The sequence below is a fragment of the Fonsecaea erecta genome (genome assembly GCF_001651985.1).
Source record: "Fonsecaea erecta strain CBS 125763 chromosome Unknown Scaff1, whole genome shotgun sequence".
NCBI lineage: Eukaryota > Fungi > Ascomycota > Eurotiomycetes > Chaetothyriales > Herpotrichiellaceae > Fonsecaea > Fonsecaea erecta.
In genome coordinates this window covers 3,751,977-3,775,405 of record NW_017387244.1, presented here as the reverse complement: position 1 = coordinate 3,775,405, position 23,429 = coordinate 3,751,977, and the positions used below count along the sequence as shown (strand labels likewise).

The following is a 23,429-nucleotide window of genomic DNA, read 5'->3' as shown; positions in this document are numbered from 1 at the left end:
AACTTAGGAAATCAGAACACCGGAGTAGGAGTCGCGGGGATCATGCAGACAAACAATATTCAAGGCTAGGATTGTCGGCCAACCAGTCTTTTGTGCCAGATTAACCCCAGTTACATAACTTTGCCAACGCCATTAGCTCCGAACTTGTTGACGAGAAGCATACTAGAATCACTCCAGACAACTGATCAATTGTTAATACTTCATCTCCTCTTGAACCCATTTTTCTGTCTCGGCTGGCTCCCATAACTCCTCCTCGCGGGGTGGCTCTGCTTCTTGTCCCGCATGCTCGCGCCCAACTGGATGTCCACCCTCGGCGGTGTGGGGAAGCCGAAGCTCTTTGCGACCTTGACCAGGTCAAGTTTGTTCACGTCGAAGACGGAGCGCAGGCTGTGTGAGGCGTAGGCTTGCAGGTACGAGCGGTAGCCATCCTTGGCGGACTATTGAAAGGGGGGAACAGATATAGGTCAGTTTAGCTGGTACGACGAACGACGACAACAGTCTCCCGTAGTTGATGGGGAAGGAAGAGAGAGGTGGAATGGAAATGGGGAGTGGGGAGGGGTTGATTAAATAAAAAGTATCGACTCGAAGTTACTCACCTTGTTCAAGTAATAGTTCTGGCCAATCAACTTCTCCAGCTGGCTCTGGATGTTGACCAGCTTCTTGGCCGGGAAGTCGAACTCGACGACGGGCACGCGGGCCTCTTTCAACTGAGTGAGGAAGCCGACCTCGCTGGGCTGCAGGAACATCAGACTGCGGCCCTTGCCGTTGGCGCCGCGCGCGGTGCGGCCCACGCGGTGGATGTAGTCGCGCGGGTCGTCGGGGGGGTCGAACTGCACGATCCAGTCGACGGCGGGGATGTCGAGCCCCCGGGCGGCGACGTCGGTGCAGATCAGGGTGCCGTGGGTGGCGTTGCAGAACTCGAAGAAGGTGTTGGTGCGCTTTTGCTGCTTGAGGTTGCCGTGCAGCTCCAGCACGGGCAGGTCGATGTAGTTGAGCAGCTCGCAGTGGTACTTGACGCAGTTGCAGCTGCTCATGAACACGATGACCTTCTTCTTCAGGTTGCGCTTCAGGAAGCTGAACAGCAGCAGGAACCGCTTGTCTGAGTCGCAGATCACGTAGCCCTGCTCGAGGCCTTCGACCGTGCTGTGCTCCTTCTTGTGGTCGACGTTGATGTAGAGCGGGCCGGGTCGGAGCGAGATGCGCGCCAGGTCCTCCACCTTGGTGGTCTGCGTCGCACTAAACAGCATCGTCTGGCGGTGGTCACGGTCCGGAAGGATCTTGACGATCTGCCGCATCTCGTCCTCGAACCCGACTTCCAGGATGCGGTCGGCTTCGTCGATCACGAGCGCCTTCACGTTCTTGTACACGAAGCCCTTGGTGTTTTGAAGGTGGTCGAGCAACCGACCCGGCGTGGCGATCAGCAGGTTGACGCCCTTGGTGAGCTTGTCGGCCTCGGCGCTGCGGTTGGCGCCCCCAATGACGATCCCAAACGTCTGGCTGTGGAATTGCATGAGGTCGCGGGCCACACCGAAGATTTGCAGAGCCAGTTCTCGTGTGGGCGAGACGACGATGACACCAGTCCCGTTGCGTGGTTTGAATCGGAGAGCGTGCAGCATTTCCACTGCCGGGATGAGGAAGGCGAGCGTCTTACCCGACCCAGTTTTGGCAGCTCCCAGAACGTCCCGACCTGCCATCAGCGGCGGGATGCCTCGCCTTTGGATCTCGGTCATGCTGGTGAAGCCCATTTCCGTGATGGCTTTCATAGTCTTTTCCGACAGGCCAAGTTCCGAGAAGGCCTGCGGGGTAGTTTCGGTGCCCGGCAGCGAAGGAGCAGCGTCTGTAGGCAGGTCGGCGGGAGCGGGCGCAGAGGTGATTTCTGTGCTCATGGTTGTGGTGTTGACTGTTTCTTCGAGTTCAGGGCCTGCGTCGTCTTTGTCGTCGACTGCGCCATCCACCTCGCTGTCCGAAGATTCTTCCTCTGTTTCTCCCGCAGCATCGTCCACGGCTTTGGTCGAAGCAGTCATCTCCACATTGTCTTCCTCTTCGCTCGAATGAGACGTCTTCCGTCTCTTCTTGCTCTTTTCCTGAGGTTCCTTTGAGGACGCTTGAATGTGGTCGCTTGGGGCAGACGGTGCTGGTTGCGTTTCGGTTCTAGCCTCTGTGGGCTTTGTCCGCTTCCTTTTGCGTTTCTTGGACTCTGCCAATTGGGGATCCATTGTGTTGGACATGCTGTTGTTCCTCGTGAAATCCGACGGGCGGTGAGACTAGATGCAAAATGTCACTCGGGGACAAAAATTGCTGCGGAGGAGAGCAACAATTTTTCTGGTTATCGATAACAAAGGAGTGCTAGCCAGATATGAACTAGTGTTTTTCTGGCTATACTAATGCCGAGAATGGAAGGTCAACCGGGCATCCACAACCTTGTCGGCGTCCCTCTTTGCTACTACATAACCTACATAATACAACTTACCGTCCTCGCACGTCGCAATTTATCAGATCTGGTATGTGACTTTGAAGAGATAGACCTTGGCAGGCCGGGCCACTCACCGCGAGAGGATGCCTGATGATCTATTGTGGCGGCAAGTCTCTTCAGCTACGTGTTGCAGAGTCTACTTGCGTTTGGGCTTCTGGAAGCAGGCTCTCAGAATTTTGGACTCTTCAATACGGTATGCGGACCCGAATATAGCTAGCGGCCTCTGTGGCTTGGTACCATGTGGACTGTGATTCAAGAAGCTGGGAAAGCGGCAATATTTTTGTTTTGCCCCAAAGCGTGAGGGTTCGTTGGCAAGAGGACGATGGAAGATAGTTACAGCCATGGTACCTCTAGGTGCAATCCGTGCTAGACCAGTTGGCTATACCGGCTCTACATGAGTAGATAGTCTTGAATAATGTCACGAGAGCTGTCATGGGCCATTTGAAACTTTTACCATCTCATGATTCGAGTCGTGGTTCATCCCTGTCCAAACCAAACGAAATGCCGAGCGAGGCTGAACGCCTTATCAAGCGCCGCGGTCGGCGCACTCGTCCGCTCACCAACCATCAGCAGCTTCGATACCACTCTCTCTTTGTGGACCTTGCCCTCCCTCATCTTAGAAGACTCTCGATCAACTCTCGATCAACCTGAAATTCGAAGGCGAAATATAACCTATCTTCATCCAAAATCTCCGCTTCCTAGACCGCCATGGCAGAATCAATCACTGCCGCCGAAGAGCATGTCTCTCTCCCAACGGCCGACCTCGTCAAAGTCGCCGATCACATCTCACTTTTACCGCCATTGTCTCGAAAGGGCCACGGGCCAGGGCTGATCCTTGTATTGCCGGCGAAAGCACCCCGCTACACCGATGGCGGCGTCGTTTGCGAGGACGGCATTCCGCCTCCCCTGCTCAAGTGGGCAGAAGAAGGATTTGCAGTGGTGGAGATTCGAGGCGAAGGGTTCACCCAGGGTTCAACCATGGCGGATGTCGTGAAAGCTCTCGCAGCACTGGAAGGATGTGAGAAGTGCGATTTCAACGATGGGATCGGAATGGTCGGTGAGTTCTCTCTCCCTCCGTCCCTCTCACTCCCCCAAAACCAGTATTTCAGTTCTTCACCGTCAGGACTAAAAGCTAGCCTTTCAAGTCTACGACACCTCGCTGTGGAATGACCTTGCCCGTAGTGGAGGCATAAGCCCCAAGATTGCGGCAGCTGTGGTCTATGGCACGGCGGGGGACTTGGTCACTTCGGTCGCGGTACCCAGGCTCTGTCATTTCGCGGGAGACGAAAAGGCAGGTTCGCACCCAGATGCCAAAATATACACCTACCCTTCGGTCAGCTCTTCCAAGTTTGTGATACCCGGTCAGGCCGAGTTCGACAGCACCAACGAAGCCGTCTCGCATACTCGAAACCTCACTTTTCTCAAGAAGTACATTCGCGGCCTGGATTTCGACCTGGAAGCCATCTGGGAAGAGCACACGTACTATGAATTTGCCGAGCGCTCTGTGCCCAAGACCATGGCGACCATGGTGCAGGAGCCCTACGTCAATCACATTACCACGGTACGAACATGTCTCTTTTGAGCCGCCCACCTTTGCGTTCGGGCGAAGTATTGACTGTTTCGGACGGACACGCAGATGACGGGCGGCATTGGCAGAACGAGCTTGACAAACTTTTACAGCAACAATTTCATCCCCAAAAATCCAAAAGACATGGAGCTCCTGCTTGTGAGTCGAACGATCGGCATCGATCGCGTCTGTGACGAGTTTGTTGCCAAGTTCACGCACGATATGGAAATCGACTGGCTGTAAGATCCAACGACGTCGACTGTGGACGGGACTCCCACGAACTGACTTGTTGTCGGCAGGGCTCCTGGCATTCCGCCAACGGGGCGAAAGGTTGAGCTTCCGTGCACCTCTGTGGTCTGCGTGCGCGGCGATCGGCTGTATCATGAACATATCGCCTGGGACCAAGCTTCGCTCCTGATCCAGTTGGGTCTCATGCCGGAATATCTCCCGTATCCCTATGCGCTCCCGGATGGGTCGAAACCGGGGCCAGGCAAGAAGTTCGAGTATCAGGTGCCCGCGGCCGGCATTGAAACCTCGATGAAAATGCTCGACAAGAACAGAATACCGTCAAATGGCATGTTCGAATACAAGATCCGAGAGGTAGATGCTTGAATGTGATTCCCCCAGGCGATGACGCATTTTTGGTCACCTCACACTGTCCTGAAATATCTGTATAATGCAACAAGCGCCAGACTTATAATGCTATCATGAAAAGCCGAAATCCCGCACACTCTGCTCACAAAGCACGCGGATCATTGAACGTCAGACCGGCCAGCAACGTCTCCACGAGTCGCAGGCGGTCTTCCACGTCTCTGCTCTCTCGCCTCCAGAATATCAACATTTCGACTACCTTTTCCACCGCCGCTCGCCAGCGATCCGGCATTAATAGTGTTAGCTTTTCAAGCCTGGCCGCCCCAAGAAGAACAAGTGCACTTCTCGTGCAAGACCGCAGCATCAGCCAGGTCCCGTGATGGCGATAGAAAAAGCCCTGTTCGTTCTTTTCGATGCGCTCCACGCACACTACCAGCGCTTTGCGCACAAACGAGTCCATCGAATCAGTCGAGATCGTTGGGGTCCTCTCGGGGGTATCATAGTTGACCGCCGCGACGATAAAGGGCCAATACATCATTTCGTAGCAGTCGAGGAGGTGTCCTTTCAGTATGAATTTGAGTGAGTGATGCAGATCACTCTCCTCTCCGACTGACGGCGCGTCGAGATCGAGTGCTTGCGGGAGCGATCGGATCCAATCTGCCGCCTGCTGTTCAAATCCAATAGTAGACTCGGCCGCGTTGGAGAGGGAACTCGTGGCCTTAGTATCGTAGATAAAGTTAAGGATCCTATTGCCAAGCCGTCGAAGGGCAATCTCGGCCAGATAAAAATACCACACTATTTCTCGTTGGGATCGGAGACCCTCGGGAGGAGAAGGGAAGAAGGCAGGGTAAGTGAGGTCCCAAATCGACGTTTCGGAAACATTCAGTTCGAGACGGAGTTCGCTGGTTGAGAGTCAGTGTCGTAGTAGAGTAGAACAATACCCCGGGTGTGAAAAGTCAACTTACAGCTCTGATTTGAAACAAGTCCAGTAGATGCTTTCCCGCAGACGCTGTTCTCCTTCCCTGTCGGCTTCGGGCGACTCTTTCTCCGTATAGAACGCCTGGCAGCAGGCAAGGGCTTGGACAAACATCTTCCACGCCTCCATTGGACGCAATGTTGCCATCAAATAAACTCCTGCCAGGAAGAAACACTGTGCCTCCAACACCCCCGTGCGGCAGAGAAGGTGCCCCATCCTTTTCTGGGCGGCAGAGAAGTACGACTCGGACTGTTTGAACTGAGGAGATGACCGAAATGACGATGCATCTTGTTGTTGTCCACCATCAAATGGGCCGACGATCGAGCCATGAGCGTATATCAGGAGCTAACGGCAATCACGACAGTCAGCAATCTTGACGCCAATTTCGTATCAGAAGCCCTCTCACCAACAGACACGACTGGGCGTCCCATCCAATGCCGTTGAAGCGGGCATCACGCATGTACCGATGAATTTTGGCTTCCTCCAAGACCGGATTGTAAATGAAGACATTGTTCATAAACCTCGCGACCAACTCCTCCTCGGCGACATGTTCGTCGAATTCCGACACGATTGACAGGTTTTGCAACGCGCCGTGGCTGGCGTTGAGAAGGCCTTTGAGGTCCAGGTTGGGGCTAACATCATCGAACACTGACCACGACAAGACTCCTTCAATGTTCATGTGACAGGGGGTGGCATCCTTCGCTCTTTCGAGACTGGGTGAATTCAGTGACTTTAGCCGGGACAAGACCCCGCGACTGGGGCTGTCAGCTGCAGTGCTGGGGGCTGCTGGGACGGCCGGGGGCCGGGCAGTGGGCGATCTCAAGAGCTCCTCGATGGTGTTCAACTTGTCCAAAATTGCCAGACTCGCGGAATCGAAGCTGCCACGGTCAGAAGAGAGTCGTCGTCATACAGCACATCCGAAGATGTACCGCTGCACGCACATACGTAGAATGGTCTCCTTCGCTATATGTGCACTCGGCGCCAATCGACAAGCAGGAGGAGCAGGTTGGACGAGCGTTATTGCATTTTGTTCGCCGGACTCTGCACTTCTGGCAGGCTTGAATGGCTCTCTTTCGCGGATAGGACGACTTTATCCGCGTGGCAGGACGCTTCCGGGAATCGTTCAAGACATTTTCAGCCTCCATTGCGCCGATAAAAGGGCCATTTTGTTGCACGGTTGCCGGCAAATGGCCAGTATGGAGAGACGAGGAATCATAAGCAGGTTCGCTGGAATGGAGAATGTTGCGGAGCGAGCTTTCCATCTGCATTGCCGATAACAGGAGTGAGCTGTTGCTCCACCAGGACAACTGGGGTTTGAAGATCTGGGGAAGTGATGCTCGACTCTGGAGAGGAGGATGGGAAGTTGGATGAGCGGAATACCGGGGGAGTGATAAAGGCCACCAGCGGAGTGCTGGAGGAGGGAGAGCAAGCTCAGACGACGACGTTTTTGTTGCGGGGGGGTGGAGGGAGGGGGTGTACGGGGGGTTGACCCGGAAAGCACAGTCACCCACAGTCGCCCAGAGTCACCCTCCGTGAAGCTAAAGGGTGCTTAGATATCCAACAGGGGCACTAAAGGCGGGCGATCGAGGGGGGCAATGGGCACCACCCTCGCCAGAGCCCGCTAGGCCACTAGGCTTGCCAGGCCCTGATAGGCCTGCCCACCGACAAGGACCAAGGGAGCCTCGGATTCATAACTGCGCCCAGTCTTTCTAGAAGCCCTTGGCTGCGATCTAACTGCGCTCTGGCTGCATTGTGGCAGCCGAAAACCCCTTAGCTCACCGCATGGGAAAATACGATCTGTGTTTCAATTCAAGTGAGAGGTGCCATCAATCAGCAGTCTACCACCCGCTACTCCGGACCCTGGTGTGCGCGGTGTGTGTGTGATTGCAACACCACTTTACCGCTCTGAGCCAACATTTGACTCCAACCGACTGGTCGAGTCATGCCACAAGGATTCAATAGCTGGGCGCCGGCGGGGTAGAATCACCAGAGGCATCACCACCCATGCCATGTCCGTTGCCTCCTTCGATGGCTCTCCAATGCTACCCAAACATTTTGCCTAGTATCCAGCCTCCCCTCCGCAGGCAAAAATCCCCCCATGAGAACATCTGCGGAATTCCGGAATGCACGAACGAATTCAACCACAACAGAGTACGGAGAGGCCTCAAGGATGGATCTGGGGTTGGATGCGACTTCCACAACATGCATCATGATCCATACCTGCCTGCATCGCACACAGAAGAGAAACAATACATAAAGCCCTTCGTGCCCTCTGTAGGTGAGGTCCAATTTTCTGTGACAAGGTGGCGATCTCTCTCTCACCTCCCTCATCACCATCCATCCTCCCCGACACACGGCGAACGAGTGTGACTCACGTCCTTGAACATGGAGAAAGTCCATAGCGCCGACCACCACAAGGCTGCCGACTCAATTATTGAAGATGTGGCACCCAAGGTCGAACAGGCACGTGCAGCCGCTCAAGAAGAACACAGTCTCTCGGTGTGGGAAGCCCTTTCCAAGAACAAGACTGTCGTCTTCTGGTGTGTCTTCTTTGCCTTCAGCTGCATTGGTTGGTAAGTGACACACATTGGCACCTCGAATAACCACCCGATGACTGACCGACTTTTGCCAGGGGCTTCGACGCACAGGTGAATGGCGCCATGATCTCAGTGCCACAGTTTCGGTATACCTTCGGGTAAGTCTCCAGGAGGCCCACCCACAGCGCCCTCGTCTCTGTGATGACCCGATATAGAGAGGCTGACTGTTGCCGCAGCTACATCTACAAAGGACAACCCGTGATTCCCGCCAGCTGGCAGAGTGGCTTCAATAGCATCTCCAGCGTTGGCCAGTTTTTCGGTGGCTTTATGTGCTCATGGATCTCCGACCGCATCGGACGTCGGCACTCCCTGCTCATAGGGCTGGCCTTTGTCACGGGGGGTATTTTCGGTGAGGTCTTCTCGACCACCAGACCGGCCTTCCTCATCGGCAAGTTGATCCTGGGTGTCGGCCTTGGATTCTACTTGACCATCGGCCCTCTCTACTGCTCTGAGGTGGCGCCGGTCGTTCTTCGTGGCATGATCACTGGCGGCATCAACTTTGCCATTGTGATTGGACAGCTCCTGTCAAATGCCGTTATCAAAGGATTCGGGGACAGAACCGACCGCTGGGCTTTTCGAGGGCCTTTTGCCATTCAATGGTTGTTCGTCGGTAAGCATTTCCACAACACTCCCTTTCGGAGGATGTCCACGTCTGACCAATCGAACTAGCCATACTTCTCGTCGGCATCCCTTTTGCACCCGAGTCTCCTTGGCACTATGTCCGTCGCGGCCGCATGGAAGATGCTCGACGCTCACTCGAGCGTCTGCACGGCAAGGATGTTGATGTATCACCGAAGCTGGCCATGATCATCAGGACCGTCGAGGAGGACGCCGAATTGTCCAAGTCTGCCAGATGGGACCAATGCTTCCGCGGCACCAACCTCGTGCGAACAACCATTTCGGTCGGTGCCTTTGCCTGCCAGCATCTCTCGGGTATTGTTTTCGTGTTGGGTTTCTCGACCTACTTCTTCGAGCTTGCCGGAATCCAAACAAAGGACGCTTTCGACCTTGGTGTGGGAGTCACGGCCTGCGGTGTGGTTGGCGTCATGATCTCGTGGGCAGCGATCAACACCCTAGGTCGGAGAAAGCTGTTCGTCTCGGGCATGGTCGGCATGACCATTGTCCTCGTCTTGATGGGGATTCTCGACGTCGTCCACACCTCGGCTGCTCGCTGGGTTCAAGCCTCGTGCACCGTTGTCTACGCACTCATCTACCAGATCACAATCGGGTGCATCGCATTCGCTTTACTCGGCGAAGTTTCCAGTCCCTCACTTCGAGCCAAGACGGTCGGTCTCGCCACTGCATGCCAAGCTGTGTTTGGCACGGTGATGAACATTGTGGTTCCCTACATGGTCAACCCAGACAAGGCCAACTTGAAAGGCAAAGTCGGCTTTGTGTTTGGTGGAGCCTGTGCTTTGGGCACCGTGTGGAGCTACTTCTACGTGCCTGAGCTGAAGGGCCGCACATTCCAGGAGATTGACTATTTGTTCCAGCACCGAGTTCCACCCAGGAAAATGGGCGAGTACAATCTCGAGGATGTCAATGATGTTTTGTGAGGCACCATGTGCACACCTGAGGGGCGAAATGGTGTAGTAGATGTCACGCAGCGAGTTTGAGATGTGTAATGAATGGCAAGCCCGTGAGCGACAGGTGGTAGAGGGAATAAGAACGTCTTACCATTACAAGGGTGCTCATGCGCCAGTGACTCGGCTGGCATCTATCTTCGAATATCATCCTTGGTTTTATCCGCTGTAGGTCGCGGCCCACTTCCGTTCTGTCGGTCCTTCAGCCTCTACAAAGACTGGGATCAAACCAAAGCATAAGCAGCAAGACATCGAATTGGGGTAAAGTAGCCGGTCATCCAGCTCGTTAAAGCCACTCGAAGCTTTTCAGTCCATCGCCAAGCCAACTCTAAAACCACCACTTTATCGAGATCTTCAGGTTTGTTATTCATATTCATCGATTCAGAGCCCCCAGGTCGTGTGAATGACAGGACCTTATCCAGCAAAAGGGATCCAAGAGAGCATTCCAGATGGGATGACGAGTAATCACGTCGCTGAGACACCGAAAGAACAACCGAGTCTACAGGCAAACGAGGCCGGGTGGGAATCCACTAGCCTATAATTCAACGCCCAAGGATCGAGGTACATCCGTCATTCTTAGACATATGCTGTACATATATCCCGTGGGAGCATGAAGCAGGCGGTATATCAGGTGGCACAATGGGATCAACCACTAGCCCCAACAACCCAAAGCATGCCGCTTACGAGCGGTCGTCCGCCGTCTTACATGCCTTCAACGCGTCCTTCAGTCTGACGCGGAAAGCGGCTGTTCCGTGCTCCATTGGCTGACTTGGGCCAAATATAATTATATTCGGTTACATATTACTGGGGCCGCGCCTCGAATCCTCCCCTTTATTTATTACACCTCTTTGAGCGCCCACTTGTGGGCTATTATGTCTTGATGATTCCAGGAACGGATAAAGCTCAACCTTGGTATATTATGTCCGAAGGTAAGGTTAGAAAGGGGCCCATGATAAATTCCATTCCATTGTTTCAAGAGACGGGCTTTTCGAGCAAACAAGTAACTCGCTCGTCTTCACTGGACTCCAAACACGCAAGTTGTTCGCCCTGACCGTGCCATGGCCGCCAACACTGCCTCTCTTCCAAGCAAAGGCACACAAATGAACCACATCGGTATCCAACTCAACCCTGCCTATCTTCCAAGCGAAACCACACAAATGAACCACAGCGGTATCCAACTCAACCCTACCTATCTTCCAAGCGAAGGCACACAAATGAACCAGAGCGGTACCCAACTGAATGCCAACCCTGCCTCTCTTCAAAATGAAGGTACCCAAATGGATGAGAGCGGTGGACAAATGAATGACGACGAAGTCTATCCGGAAGACGAAGATGACTATTATGACCCCAGCTATGAGGATCCCAGCTACGAGGACCCCAGCTATCAGGACCCCAGCTACGAGGATCCCAGCTACGAGGATCCCAGCTATCAAGACCCTAGCTACGATGACCCCAGCTACGAGGATCCCAGCTACGAGGATCCCAGCTACGAGGACCCCAGCTACGAGGACCCCAGCTACGAGGACCCCAGCTATCAGGACCCTAGCTATGAGGAAGGCAACGATGAGGGTCCTTGGGGCGACGAACCTTATATGCCCGAAGACGGCGCTCCCCCCTCGAGCTATCCCGCTCCTCCATCTGGTTACGGCGCTCCCCCTCCCAGCAGTGGTGCTCCCCCTCCAGGCAATGGCGCTCCGCCTGGTAGTGGTGCTCCCCCTCCAGGTACTGGTGCTCCTCCGCCCGGTAGTGGTGTTCCCCCTCCAGGCAATGGCGCTCCCCCTCCTAGTAGTGGCGCTCCACCCAGCAGTGGTGGTGCTCCCCCTCAAGGCAATGGCGCTCCGCCTCCAGGTACTGGTGTTCCTCCGCCCAGCAGTGGTGCTCCTCCGCCCGGCAGTGGTGCTCCCCCTCCAGGCAATGGCGCTCCGCCTCCAGGTACTGGTGCTCCTCCGCCTGGCAGTGGTGCTCCTCCCGGAACCGGCGCTCCACCTTCCAGCGGTGGTGCCCCTCCACCTGGCCCGGGTACATCCATTGATCCAAAGTACTACGTGCAGAATGGGCCCGCCACGGCGTTCGCGGCTACATTTGACTCCAAAGTCTGTTCTTATCAGACTTTGTTGGGTGCCTTTCGGACCACGATACAGCAGGCCAATGCCGGACATGGCAACACTGATTATGCCAGTTTGGTGAGTGAATACAACCCCCCTGAAGGGTTGCGCCAGACATGTTTTGGAGCTGCTGTTGACCCTTTCTACAGATCGATCAAGCAATTCAGCAGGTCAGCGGGCAGACTGGGGTCCCAACATACATCATGCTGTGCATCATTATGCAAGAAAGTACGGGGAATCTGTTCGTCCCGGTAGGTACTTCCCGAGGCTGTTGCCGTTGGGGCTCTATCTGTGGCTCTTTTGAGGTCTCTCACTGATCAATAGCCGCCATAGACGACTTACGACGCGGATCAACAACCGACAGGGGGGCTCATGCAATGTTCTGGCTGCGAGGGCCTGGCGGCATCGGTAAGTTGTCTATCTATTCCACCAAATATGCAGCGCCCTCCCAAGGGACTCCATACACACCACGTTGATATTGCTTTTAACACTGTGCTAACGGAGGACGTGTCCTTCCAGGTCACCACACCCCAGCTCGGAGATGTCGTCTCGATGCTTACCACGGGTGCAAACCACTTTGCACAATGCTTAAAGCAGAAGGAGAACATCTACGAGGCGCTGCGGTTATACAACTCCGGGAGCATCGCCGCGAGCGGCGATCTCAGCGATCCTGCCAGCGTCGGTACGCCGTCGTATGTCAACGACGTCGCGAACCGCACACGTAAGTCTCCCTCTCTCTCTCCCCCCCCGTTTTTGAATCCGCCTCTGGTCGTCGAAAAGCATCACTTACTCACTATGACGGTTTTCCGCGTTCCCCACAGATGGCTGGATTAGTGGAAATGGCAAACCGGCCTAGCCGAGGCGAGGTATTTATTGGATATTGTTATTATAAGAGCGAATTGAGCAATCCTATTTCTACGGCAGTCAAACCACAATATCCTTTTTTGGGCGAAGGAGTTCCGGAGGATCTCTCAGCGTATGCCTCGCAGGCTTATGAGTTAATAATGGTTTATTGATCGTGCGCATCAATCTATGGTGCGTCTTCCGTTCGGCTGGATGATCCCTTCGTGGCCTTCCTCGCCTCTACGCTGACCACGACCGTCGCCGCCGTGACAGAGCGAACAGAAACAAATGCCATTATGCACCACTTTGGAGTCAGGAGGATCGACAGAAAATTGGGCCAAAGATCTTGCGAGAGGAGGAAAGAGCTAAGTGATAATTTGTGTTTGTTAGATATGCCAATACTGTGTCTTGTAATGCTTAAACGAGGTCACCATAGTGGTACGGGACTTATCGCACATCCTATCAGTCCACGGCCATCCCAAGGGCTCAACACTCCATTTTGGATGTCAGCAAGAAGTAGCTCTGTAGAATGTGGTCGATAAGACTGTCTGTTTTCTGTCCTTCCGGACACCCAATGAAGCGGTTTTAGTCTTCGGGTTTTGCAGAAATAAGTGAGATGTTATGGGTCGATAAGGCTTTCTTCGCCTTCCGTAGAAACAGGTATCTCTACAGAAATGAAGGTATAGAAGTAAGATGGGATTTTGGAAGTTATCGATTATCGTTTTGTGATGAAGGATGAAGAAGAAGAAGGAGGAGGAGGAGGAGGAGGAGGAGGAGGAGGAGGAGGAGGAGAAGAGCACCACGATACCGCCACCACCACCACTCTCTGATATTCCTATAAAATCCTTAACTCTGTTGACCGTTCTGCCACGTGACAAGTGTCGGGTCTTGGATTACTACTTTTGCTACTGCTGCCGGTGGTCTGTGAACTTTATTATGGAGGCCACGACGGACACAGGGACGGGAGCATAGATAAGTCTTCGTGCTTCTGTATCTGCCTGTTAGTTAGATCTTGACATTCATTCCTCGATAGATGTGAAGATGTATTATATCTCTATAGTTTAGTTTCATTGTTCACGATGACAATAATAGGGAACTCATCTCCGCCCTGTGAGGTGCTCTTCGGTTTGAATCTTTGTTGGCGGTTGATCCTGTCCCGTCCGCTCCAGCTTCTTCCCCTGGGAAGAAGAACCATAAAACCCCGCGGATCGAGGAGTCCTACACAGTGGAAAAACCCTGTGCAAGGCCTGCGTTGTCCTCCAGCGCCTCGCACTTGTCTGTCTCGTAGCCTTGTCCACCCCTCGATTCGGTATCTTCTTGTTGTTCAAACGGCCTCCTTCTCCTCGAACTGGATGACCTGCTCCTTTCCCTGCACCGTCTCGGCATGGTGGTCGTGTATCATGCGCGCCGCGATCGACGAGTCTCGGATCTCGGGCTTCGCGAAGATCAGGTCGATCTCTTCGAGGGTCTTGCCCGTGGTCTGCAGGCGGATGAGGTTAGACTATATCTCTATCGTGATGGAGTTTGATCGTGCGTGTGGACTAAAAAAGGAGAGGGAAGAAGGAAAAGACGGGACGCAGGGGAGGAAATGCATGAGTTTCTGGAGCGAAATTTTGTCTCTGTGGATAGGGGATAGGGGGAGAAAGGGGGCTTTGGTGGTAAGGCATGACATACCTCAGGACACATGAAATATACAAACGGCACAGCAGCCGCGCAGGACAAGAGCATCCAGATCCAGATCTTCCATCCGACATTCTGCAGCGCGATACCTCCGGCAAAGACGGTGATGAAGCTGAACAGCCACTCGCCGAATGCACCGGCCGCACCGCCGAGGTGACGGAGTTTGAGCGGTGCGATCTGTAGCAACATCCACCCGGTCAGTAGAAAATCCCACCATGAACTTGTCGTTCGCCCATCTAGAAGAAAGCCCAGAGAGGAAGAAGACGACCGTTTACATGTGAGAGAACTCACCTCAGGCCCGTACAACCACGGGACGCCAATCCAGCCATACCCAAACACAAAGTTGTAAATGATCACAAAAGCGACAGCTGTCCATTGCATCGAGACCGTCGGATTTGGCAAGCCAATCATAATCACAAACACGAGCATACAGATCGTCAAGATGACGGCGGACCATATCAAAACGGCACGACGGCCGAACCGTTCGATCGTCCACGGCAGTGGAACTGTGCCCAGGGCGAAACCGGTATTCATCACCGCCGCGAGCAGTTGAGAGAGGAAAGGTGACAAGCCGACCTGCGAAAAGATGACGGTCGAGTAGTAGACCGACAGGTTGATGCCTATTAGACAAGTTGGGTCAGCAATCGGATTCCCCGCGTGAAACCGGCAGAGAGAGAGAGAGAGAGACGAACCCATCATTTGCTGGATCGAAAGAATTAGGAAGGATATCCTGATGCGGCGGCCGGCTCGCAGGTCGCTTCTGTCCCAAAAGAGATCGAGCGGATTGAATCTGTGCTCATCCTCGTCTTCAAGTTTGATTGAGGCCAAGATTTCGTCCCGCATGGCCTGGACAGCAGGGTCTTCCAGTGGACGGTCATGGAGGCGCATCACAATGCTGTCGCCTTCCTCGACGCGGCCCTTTGCGTAGTACCATCGGGGCGTATCAGGGAGGAAAAACATGCCGATAATGGACACGGTCGCGAAGGATGCTTGAAAGGCAATGGGAAACCGCCACGAAACCTGGTTCGACATTCGAGTACAGCCCAGTGAAATCCAGTACGCTAATGACACGCCACTTATCAACCAGACGCACTGAACGGAGACCTCGGGTCCTCGCTCTTTGGATGTGATGCTCATCTCGGCCATGTAGGTGGGCACACTGCAGGAGATGAAGCCGATGCCAAAGCCGCACAGGACGCGACCGACGATGATCTGGGCCACAGACCAGGCAGAGGCTTGGATACTGGCTCCAACAATGACGAGGGCATCGCCCATCAGGATACAGCCTCGCCGTCCCAGAGGCATGCCGAGGACGGTGACGGCCAGCGAGCAGACTGCGGCTGCGAGTGTGTATGAGGATGCGATCATGGGAATGACGTATGTACCCGTGGGATGTCCCATGGCGTCGAGGAAAGGCTTTGTGGTTTGTACGCCTCCGAGGACGCCGGCATCGTAGCCGTACATGCAGAAGGACTGGCTGACATTAGCACAAGGCGACATGGATACAAGCTGGGCATACTCACTAGTGAGCAGCAAATGCTCATTATCCGGTACAAGGTTCGACCTCTGACAGATTTGAGGAACATCATGTTGGGCAGCAGCGTAGTGAAGGAAAGATTGTTGGGGACAATGCTTCGAGCCAGCAGCCCTAAAATATGTATGTCGAGATATCGCGGTATGACTTGGCACCCCACATAATTGATACGGAGACCAAGCCCCATAATCACGAGAAGACAGTATGTGATTGGCCCAGCTTGGAGAATAGAAACCCACCCCCGCAACTATACGGGAATCGAAACCCGGGGAACTTGATTCTCCCATGGGAAATAAACGAGGAAAAAGTCAGCATGTCGAAGGGAGGCCGTAATTCCCCGTTTACATCCTACTTCGTCGTGACTAAGAGCAGGTCTTTGAGGTCAGCCAGAGAGCCCTAGAGCTTGACACTTCTCGTGAGGCCAACGCTTTTGGACGAGTCGGGTGCCATTTCGTCGTGTCTTGCTCCAGTCGTGGGTTCATTCCGAAACGGCCAGAGGCACAGACTGGATCGCACCAGAGAATGTACCTGAGGCAGCAGTACGTCGGGCTTCGTGCTCTGCACATACTCCGATCCGCGCCCCCGTCCAGTCTGGTGAGGCCAAAGCCCTACTTAACACAGTCGTTGCCGGCCATCCGAAGGGATGTCGCCCACCAGACGCGAGCTATGTCGACAGAGAACACTGCTCCAGCCACCAAGCTCGGAGCTTCCAGCGAAGATGCCTTCCGGACGAGGTCAATACAAGATCTGATGTCTCTGAAGGGCAGGGTCACCGTCGTCACTGGTAAGGAAGTGATCAAAGCCAGATTGCGTCACGTCCCTGAAAATTCGCAGGGGGAGCACGAGGCATTGGCCTAGCCCTGGCCAGGGGTGCTGCAGAGCTAGGAAGCAATGTCGCCGTTCTCGATATCCTCGAGAAGCCATCCGATGCTTTTCTTGATTTTGAAAAGGAACTGGGTGTGACGGCCAAATATTACCGGTAAGTCTGCGTACCATTGAGACGGATATACGGTATTCGGCTGACTATTGTACTTGTAGAACAAGTGTCACAGATCCGGATGGCCTAACTAGAAGTTTCGACGCCGTGGTGAAAGATTTCGGTCGGATAGACAACTGGTAAGGTAGACTCTGATGGCAGCGAACGCTCTTAACCACGGTCACAGCGTCACGGCGGCGGGCATCGTGCACGATAAGCCATTCCTGGACACAACTTGGGATGAAGGTGCCAGGATTCTCGAAGTCAATGTGCGTGTGGAATATGTTCCTCATCGAGGACACCGCGCTAACCTTGGTTCAGGTGATGGGCACAATGCTCAGTGCGCAACTGGCGGCCAAACAAATGCGAGCCCAGAATACCGGAGGGAGCATTGTGATGATAGCGTCGGTGACAGTTCAAACCGCCCTGCCAACGCAAAGACTGAACATATACGCTGCCTCCAAAGGCGCAGTCAAGTCCCTTTGTGGACAGCTGGCAGTGGAGCTTGCACCAATGGGAATTCGAGTAAACACAGTATCCCCTGGTTTCATCGCCACGGAGATGACAAAAGGGTTGGCTTTAACAAGGCCTGAATTGCTGACGGTGTTCAAGTCTGCACCGCCAATGGGGAGGATAGGTGACCGTGCTGATCTCAAGGGCGCCGTCGGATATCTTCTGAGTGATGCAGCGGCGTATACCACCGGTGCCGATGTCCTCGTTACTGGCGGTGTGCATGCCGGTCAATTGTAGCACGGGAGGGGCGAAAGGAGCTTCGCCTAAGATTAGGTCCACACAGGATGCCTGCGTCTGGAGGAGATGTATGTCTTGTCGAAGGAGCAGATCATTCGACCCATGTTGCGGTAGATAAAGTCGGCTGAAGATATGGATAGCATCACTTCGGTCGACTCTGCAAGGTCTCATGGTTCTCGGGGCGGAGAATGAGGTAGTTCGAGATTGGTGTAGCCACCCCAAAACAGAGTTTCGAGGGAAAAGTCGTCGTACGAAGTGTCGAAAAAGTTGAACGCCGGGTCGGCCTCGCTCAGATTGAGGCCAAAGTCGGAGCTGCCTTGACTTTGTGGAGATTGGTGCGTCTGCAACAGGTCGCTTTCGGCATTGGTGGGCCGCCGCTTCTTTGCTGGCGCCGGTCCGGCGTCTTGGGTGTCACTCCATGGATTCTGTCGCTTGATATTCGACTTGGACCTGCGGAGGAGATCACTCTTGATGCCCATGATCACTTCCAGTGCTCTCGAAGCGCTTTTGAAGGCAAGTCCTAATTCACTCAGTGCTTGACAACAGATTTCCAAATTCTTCCACGCGCTGTTGCTTCGCACTGGGTCCGTTGCCGCACAAGCGGTGAACACGTGGATCAACGTCGCTGTAAAGACGAGATGGACTGCTTGAACATTGATTCTTCGGAGGCTATATTGGCGACGATAAGTCTGGATTAGCCTTGCCACGAAATTGGCCGAGCTCGTGCAATAGTTGCGGCCGGCTGCAATTTCAGTGGTGGTGAGACCCGGCAGAGTCTTGATTGAGGCGAAGAACGGGCGGAATGTGATGATCATGATGCTATGATATTGCATGCTAAAAAGCCATCAGCCTGGAAGAACAATGGATGCCAGCGTGTCCACCCACTGAAGTTGAAGGACGTGCGGAAGGTATAGCGCCCGCTTGTCCAGGTTGTTGACAGCCAAGCTGGGCGGGAGACTTCTCTGCCAGCCCAACAACCTCTCGCGCATCTGGTTGGCAAATTGAAACAACTGTCTGGCGTTGGTTGGGCCCGTCATGGCGTCAGGGTACCTAATTGGTGTCAGTGATGTTTCTGTGGAGGCGCGAGCAACTTACAGCGTCTCCCTGATCGCGGTCATGTGTGCGCATAATTTGACGTTCCAGATGCCCAGCTCGTCGATTGAGTCCACCATGCGAGGCAGGTCTAATGCTCCGCTGTCATCGTAAGGGGTCCAGAACCTTTGGACCCGACCCGCGCTAGCTTCTTCGGCCGAAAACTGTACCGTTATATGCTTGTCGTCCAGAGCGACGGGCCTGCCGACGTATAGACTCCACATCCTGGTACCCGGTCATTCAACGTCATATTTCCGGGAGAGCAGACACAAATACCTGTCGTGGACGAAGACTCCACTCCATATCACCTTGCGAACCATCCCTTCTTCAGACGTGATGAGACCGGCCTGAACGTACGGCTCTGGATCAAGATGGAGACCTAGATCAACAGCGAGTCTGACAGCCATTCCTATGCGACTTGGTCAGAGTCACAGCCAGTTTGATATCGTTGAGTCATCGCATACCGCTATCAAGCCAGCCACGGGCATCCCTCGTCAGAAGGGCCTCGACGGCGCTAAGAATGACCAGGGATTGAACAGTCGACAGGGTTGGAGCATCCATCTCGAGTTCCAAAAGCAGTTTGGATCTGGTGGCAAAGAAGTCCGGCAGAGGATCAGGTAAGTGAGGATATGTCCTGGAGGTTAGGCTCGCTCCAACAGAGCACCTGGAGAGGATGGTCAGACAACGTGCAATTGATGTTACCTGAGGCAATATCACTCACATTGCGTTCGTCAGCACCTCCGAGTACAAGGAACTGACTTGACCTCCACCTTTGCAAATCAGTCGCTCGCGCCAGAACACGGATTCATCAACCACATGGATCGAGGGCTCCTCCCAGGTGAAGTACAGTCGCAAGAGGTGATCTTCAATGCTTTCGTCGACAAAATGACCGACACCTCCTCCATTAAGCAATTCAGTCCCCTGTTCAGAGGGGGAGCGGAACTTTGATCGTGACAAAGATAGTGGTCCGTTGTGGAGGATGTGCAAGTTGGATGTGGCACCATAAAACCGTAGCTGTCCGTCCTCGGCAATCTGCAACGAACCCATCCTCCCGGACAATTGATCGAGCAAAGTGTCTTCATTGGGGATCGGGGCTGTCGCTTTGAGCTCAGAATTTGCATTGTCGATTCCCGGCACGTCCGGAGAAGACTCCGGATACAAGTAGCCATCCCCGAGAGGCTTTCCCGTCATGGACGACGCAGGTTGTCCATCGTACCCGTCTTCTCCTGTACCAGTTTTAGTACGTCAATTCATCTTTGAACTACCGGGAAGCCTCACCAGGCCATTCTGAGATGCCAAAATCGGGCTCGCTGATGCCCAAGGGGAAGTTTTGAGGCGGAGACGCCTCGACCGGCCATGATGGCGCCGCTGAGACGGTTCGAATATGGAGCGGTGGTGGAGGCGGCACATCTATGCCATTGGCAATGAGCAAGGACTCGAGTTGTTGACAGTAGCTCGTCAGGGCTTGCAATCTCTCCTTGGGCGCAATCTTCCGCTTATCCACGCCGTGCTGGAAGACGCACTCCTGGCCGTAGAGGACACAGTTGGAGCACCGTGGGCTCGTACCATCGCACTTGATTTTACGCTTGCGACAGCCAAGACAGGCGGTGGTGACATGCTTTCCCTGGCGTTTTGGCTGTGGATCAGAAGAACTGGTTTGGGACGACATCAGGCTACTCTCTCACACGAAGTCTACCGAGTACGGATGGACAGCATTGATTCGATCAGCAATGCGTCCTGTAGTCTGGCGCGGATGGGCGCTCCATAGGGCAACTATGCTGTGTTTTCTGGGCGACAAATGCTGATTTGGAATCGAAGCGCAAGAGATGAGGTCCTGATGATGAGACCCGGACTGGACAGAAAAGGTTTTGCACGGTGGCAGGCTGAAGACGAAGATGGATCTCGGGAGGATCATTAGTAAAATGCGGGCGGATTCTTGCGGGGAAGCGCACTCCAATGTCCGTCCTGGCCTGGTAGCCGTTTCTGTAGCGTGCCGAGAGAGGCCATTCTAGGCTCATCCATATAGCCGACACTGTTCTATTCATCGACTGCTCGGCACCGGCAATTGAGACAAGTATGAAAACATGCAACGCCTGGGTATATTGCCAATACAAGTACTGTCGCTGTGCCGCCCATTAACATATTCAGAAAAAGGCCCTTCACCGGTGCAGCGGTTTGTCTCCCTGCAATACCCTCTCGGCCCTCAGATACAGATCTACACATAGATTCTGAACGGCAACCAGGCCGTCGTCTTTGCTGATGTTGCTCAGTCGATGCAGGATTTGTAGCATGTGTCTGGACACACCGAAGTCTGATACTGAGCTTTCGTGGGGTGGATTAAATATGATATGGGCGAGAACGACAACTAGTGCTGAGACAATGGTCTCTAGCGACAACCTACGAGGCATGTTGTCAGTGTGGGTTGTGGTCGGAAGTATTTTGCCAAACTCACCAATTGCACGCAATGTCGTCGCCCGGAATCAACCTCAAAAGGTCGATAAACCTCCGTGCGTCCTTGTGCAAAATCTGTGCTTTTTGTTTCGACATTCCTTCAATCAGTCCTTGGGCAGAAAAGGCATTGTTTCTGGTCCGCGGCGCTGGTAGAATATCTGCCCAAAAGGCATAGGTTGTCGAGAAATACGTTGACTCGAGGACGACAACATGAACCAGATCCGACCGATGCAGAGATGTGCGCAGATCCTCAGCGTCAAGCTCGAAGATCCAATTTCGCCGCCACTCCTCCAGCCGTGAGTTGATTGAACGTAACTTGACATTGCCTGCTTGATCGGACTCTTGAGCAGTACGCAGGAGCGAAAGTTGCTCCCCGAACTCGGCCTGGAGCAAGGCAAGCTCCACATGGAGTCGAAAGATATTGACCTTGAATTGTCCGTCAGCCGCAGTAATCTCCCCAGCAGCATCTGGCTCGTTCTCTCCTGGCAATTCGACATTGATCAGTCGTGGTGGCAAGTTGGGGAGTCTGCCCGCCCTCAGATTCATGTCTACTTCCATAAAGTAAGCAATCCAGAAAACACGTTCTTGCTGGACTCGGTCGACGGTGTTGATGGGTAGGATCGCCTGGGGGTCGTTGACCCGAAGATCCTGGACGACGCGTAGGGCCAAGGAGACAAACATCTGCGCCGGATACGGTCGCGAGGACGTGGATATCACCACAGCCAAGCCGAGAAAACATTGGGCCAGAAGCAAGGACGGTCGCAGCACAAGCAGGTCCGGGACCGTGTCAAGGGATTCCTGCAGATAGATTTCGGCATTCTCTGTGTCTTGAGGGACCCCCAGCGGACTCATAGCACGCAAGCGGTGCGCAATTCCCAGGACCACCTTGAGCGCAACCCACTCAATCGGTTTCCCATTGGCTCTTCCGTGATAACAGTCCTGAAACAATTTGGTGATAACGGCCGGGTCGAAGAGCGGAAGAGCTGCATTAAAATCTACCAGGAATTCCTGCAGCAGGAAGAGGCCGCCTTGCACGGGCGGCAGGGAGCACTTCTTCGACCCATCATAACGGGTCTGGGGACGAAGCTCCTCATCCGTCGTAGCCAGAGCCGGTGCAGGCATGGCAAACTGTGAATCTGGGTTTGGGCTCCATTCCTGAGCCACGTCGGTCGCAAGCTGGCTGATTTCTCTGCTTGGCGACAACGAGAAGTCACTCGTTATACCTCCCAGTCGGTGGGGGCCGAGCGCTTGCAGCAGTGTCTGGGATGGTGATGGTTGAGCACTATTATCTGTGACTTCTGCTAAAAGTGTGTCTGGGACGTATGAGGTCGGTTCCGCAGAAGAGGAGGTCGATGGAAGTGATGATGGAGTCAACACGTCCACCCGTTCTGAAGGGCCGTTCTCCGACAACTTGGCCGCGACCGACAATTTGATGAGTTCCTCAAGACTCTTGAGCCGCTCCTCTAGGTTCTCCATCTGTTTCCTACTCTTTGTCAGACCAAGCACTCCTACCAGGAAGGGGAGAGGGGACACAACTTTTTTCGCTTCTCCCGCGGCTTCGTGACATGTGTCATCTGGCACACTGATTTGGATTTCTCGCAAGCCGAACACCTACCGCCTGCCGTCTTCAAATCACATTTTCGCTTTTTCAAGCGGCAAAGATCGCAGGCCTGAAAATTCAAGGGTCAGGACCCTGTCGCCCAAATGGTTTGAATTCTGGAGAAAGCCTACCTGGGCCATGTTGCCGGTCTTGGGCGGTTGCGTAATTGTTTGGGACATGGTGTTATATCACCTCTAAAGATGTCTAAGGGTCCCGGCTGGTCCGGCTGGTCGCCCTACAGGTGTACCTCGTGTCGTGTCCCAAGCTCAACGCGACAGAAAACGCTGGGAACGGAAATGCAGATCCGGCGCGCTTAGCTGGCAAAGAGAAATTAGACTATCGGAGGGTGGGTGAAATCTGAAGTCAAGGACGTGCATTTGAAATGTTCGAGGAATGCCCATGACGTTGGGGTTTTACTGGAACAGGCCTTTGATTGTTCGTTTCTGAGTAATCCGATCCAGTCGAGGATCTCCAGTCAAACCTTCAGCAATTGCCCCGACGGTATTTGTGCGCGTAGATGCGAGATTCAATTGCCCGGGTAGGAGTCCTGCTGACAAAAAACCGGCGCATCCGGCACCACGGAGACTGTTTTGCTCCGCAAGGCCGAAGTC

At 54.0% G+C, this 23,429-nt stretch overlaps 9 protein-coding genes across 9 annotated transcripts; 4 read left to right on the top strand and 5 right to left on the bottom strand.

Annotated features, from left to right (window-relative positions):
• Positions 1-200: 200 nt before the first annotated feature.
• On the bottom strand, positions 201-2,216 carry AYL99_01328 (ATP-dependent RNA helicase HAS1; the record flags this gene model as incomplete). The annotated part of the gene is made up of 2 exons (XM_018832844.1): positions 201-437; positions 597-2,216. 2 exons carry the CDS (start codon positions 2,214-2,216, stop codon positions 201-203), a joined length of 1,857 nt encoding a protein of 618 aa, XP_018698723.1.
• A 965-nt stretch (positions 2,217-3,181) lies between these two features.
• Positions 3,182-4,652, top strand: AYL99_01327 (hypothetical protein; the record flags this gene model as incomplete). The annotated part of the gene is made up of 4 exons (XM_018832843.1): positions 3,182-3,530; positions 3,619-4,034; positions 4,110-4,279; positions 4,340-4,652. 4 exons carry the CDS (start codon positions 3,182-3,184, stop codon positions 4,650-4,652), a joined length of 1,248 nt encoding a protein of 415 aa, XP_018698722.1.
• A 124-nt stretch (positions 4,653-4,776) lies between these two features.
• Positions 4,777-6,875, bottom strand: AYL99_01326 (hypothetical protein; the record flags this gene model as incomplete). The annotated part of the gene is made up of 4 exons (XM_018832842.1): positions 4,777-5,533; positions 5,597-5,952; positions 6,014-6,485; positions 6,553-6,875. The coding sequence occupies 4 exons, from the start codon at positions 6,873-6,875 to the stop codon at positions 4,777-4,779; spliced, it is 1,908 nt and encodes a 635-aa protein (XP_018698721.1).
• A 1,117-nt stretch (positions 6,876-7,992) lies between these two features.
• AYL99_01325 (hypothetical protein) lies at positions 7,993-9,760 on the top strand (the record flags this gene model as incomplete). Its single annotated transcript, XM_018832841.1, has 4 exons — positions 7,993-8,180; positions 8,240-8,302; positions 8,381-8,814; positions 8,874-9,760. The coding sequence occupies 4 exons, from the start codon at positions 7,993-7,995 to the stop codon at positions 9,758-9,760; spliced, it is 1,572 nt and encodes a 523-aa protein (XP_018698720.1).
• A 1,085-nt stretch (positions 9,761-10,845) lies between these two features.
• Positions 10,846-12,748, top strand: AYL99_01324 (hypothetical protein; the record flags this gene model as incomplete). The annotated part of the gene is made up of 5 exons (XM_018832840.1): positions 10,846-11,970; positions 12,042-12,143; positions 12,226-12,300; positions 12,412-12,613; positions 12,714-12,748. 5 exons carry the CDS (start codon positions 10,846-10,848, stop codon positions 12,746-12,748), a joined length of 1,539 nt encoding a protein of 512 aa, XP_018698719.1.
• A 1,311-nt stretch (positions 12,749-14,059) lies between these two features.
• On the bottom strand, positions 14,060-16,004 carry AYL99_01323 (hypothetical protein; the record flags this gene model as incomplete). Its single annotated transcript, XM_018832839.1, has 5 exons — positions 14,060-14,215; positions 14,410-14,592; positions 14,707-15,035; positions 15,108-15,888; positions 15,939-16,004. The coding sequence occupies 5 exons, from the start codon at positions 16,002-16,004 to the stop codon at positions 14,060-14,062; spliced, it is 1,515 nt and encodes a 504-aa protein (XP_018698718.1).
• A 611-nt stretch (positions 16,005-16,615) lies between these two features.
• AYL99_01322 (hypothetical protein) lies at positions 16,616-17,675 on the top strand (the record flags this gene model as incomplete). The annotated part of the gene is made up of 5 exons (XM_018832838.1): positions 16,616-16,733; positions 16,784-16,928; positions 16,988-17,065; positions 17,113-17,194; positions 17,247-17,675. 5 exons carry the CDS (start codon positions 16,616-16,618, stop codon positions 17,673-17,675), a joined length of 852 nt encoding a protein of 283 aa, XP_018698717.1.
• A 167-nt stretch (positions 17,676-17,842) lies between these two features.
• On the bottom strand, positions 17,843-20,436 carry AYL99_01321 (hypothetical protein; the record flags this gene model as incomplete). Its single annotated transcript, XM_018832837.1, has 7 exons — positions 17,843-18,509; positions 18,561-18,725; positions 18,771-18,992; positions 19,044-19,176; positions 19,232-19,431; positions 19,489-19,993; positions 20,046-20,436. The coding sequence occupies 7 exons, from the start codon at positions 20,434-20,436 to the stop codon at positions 17,843-17,845; spliced, it is 2,283 nt and encodes a 760-aa protein (XP_018698716.1).
• A 490-nt stretch (positions 20,437-20,926) lies between these two features.
• On the bottom strand, positions 20,927-22,997 carry AYL99_01320 (hypothetical protein; the record flags this gene model as incomplete). The annotated part of the gene is made up of 4 exons (XM_018832836.1): positions 20,927-21,164; positions 21,220-22,774; positions 22,834-22,888; positions 22,950-22,997. The coding sequence occupies 4 exons, from the start codon at positions 22,995-22,997 to the stop codon at positions 20,927-20,929; spliced, it is 1,896 nt and encodes a 631-aa protein (XP_018698715.1).
• Between the last annotated feature and the right edge of the window lie 432 nt (positions 22,998-23,429).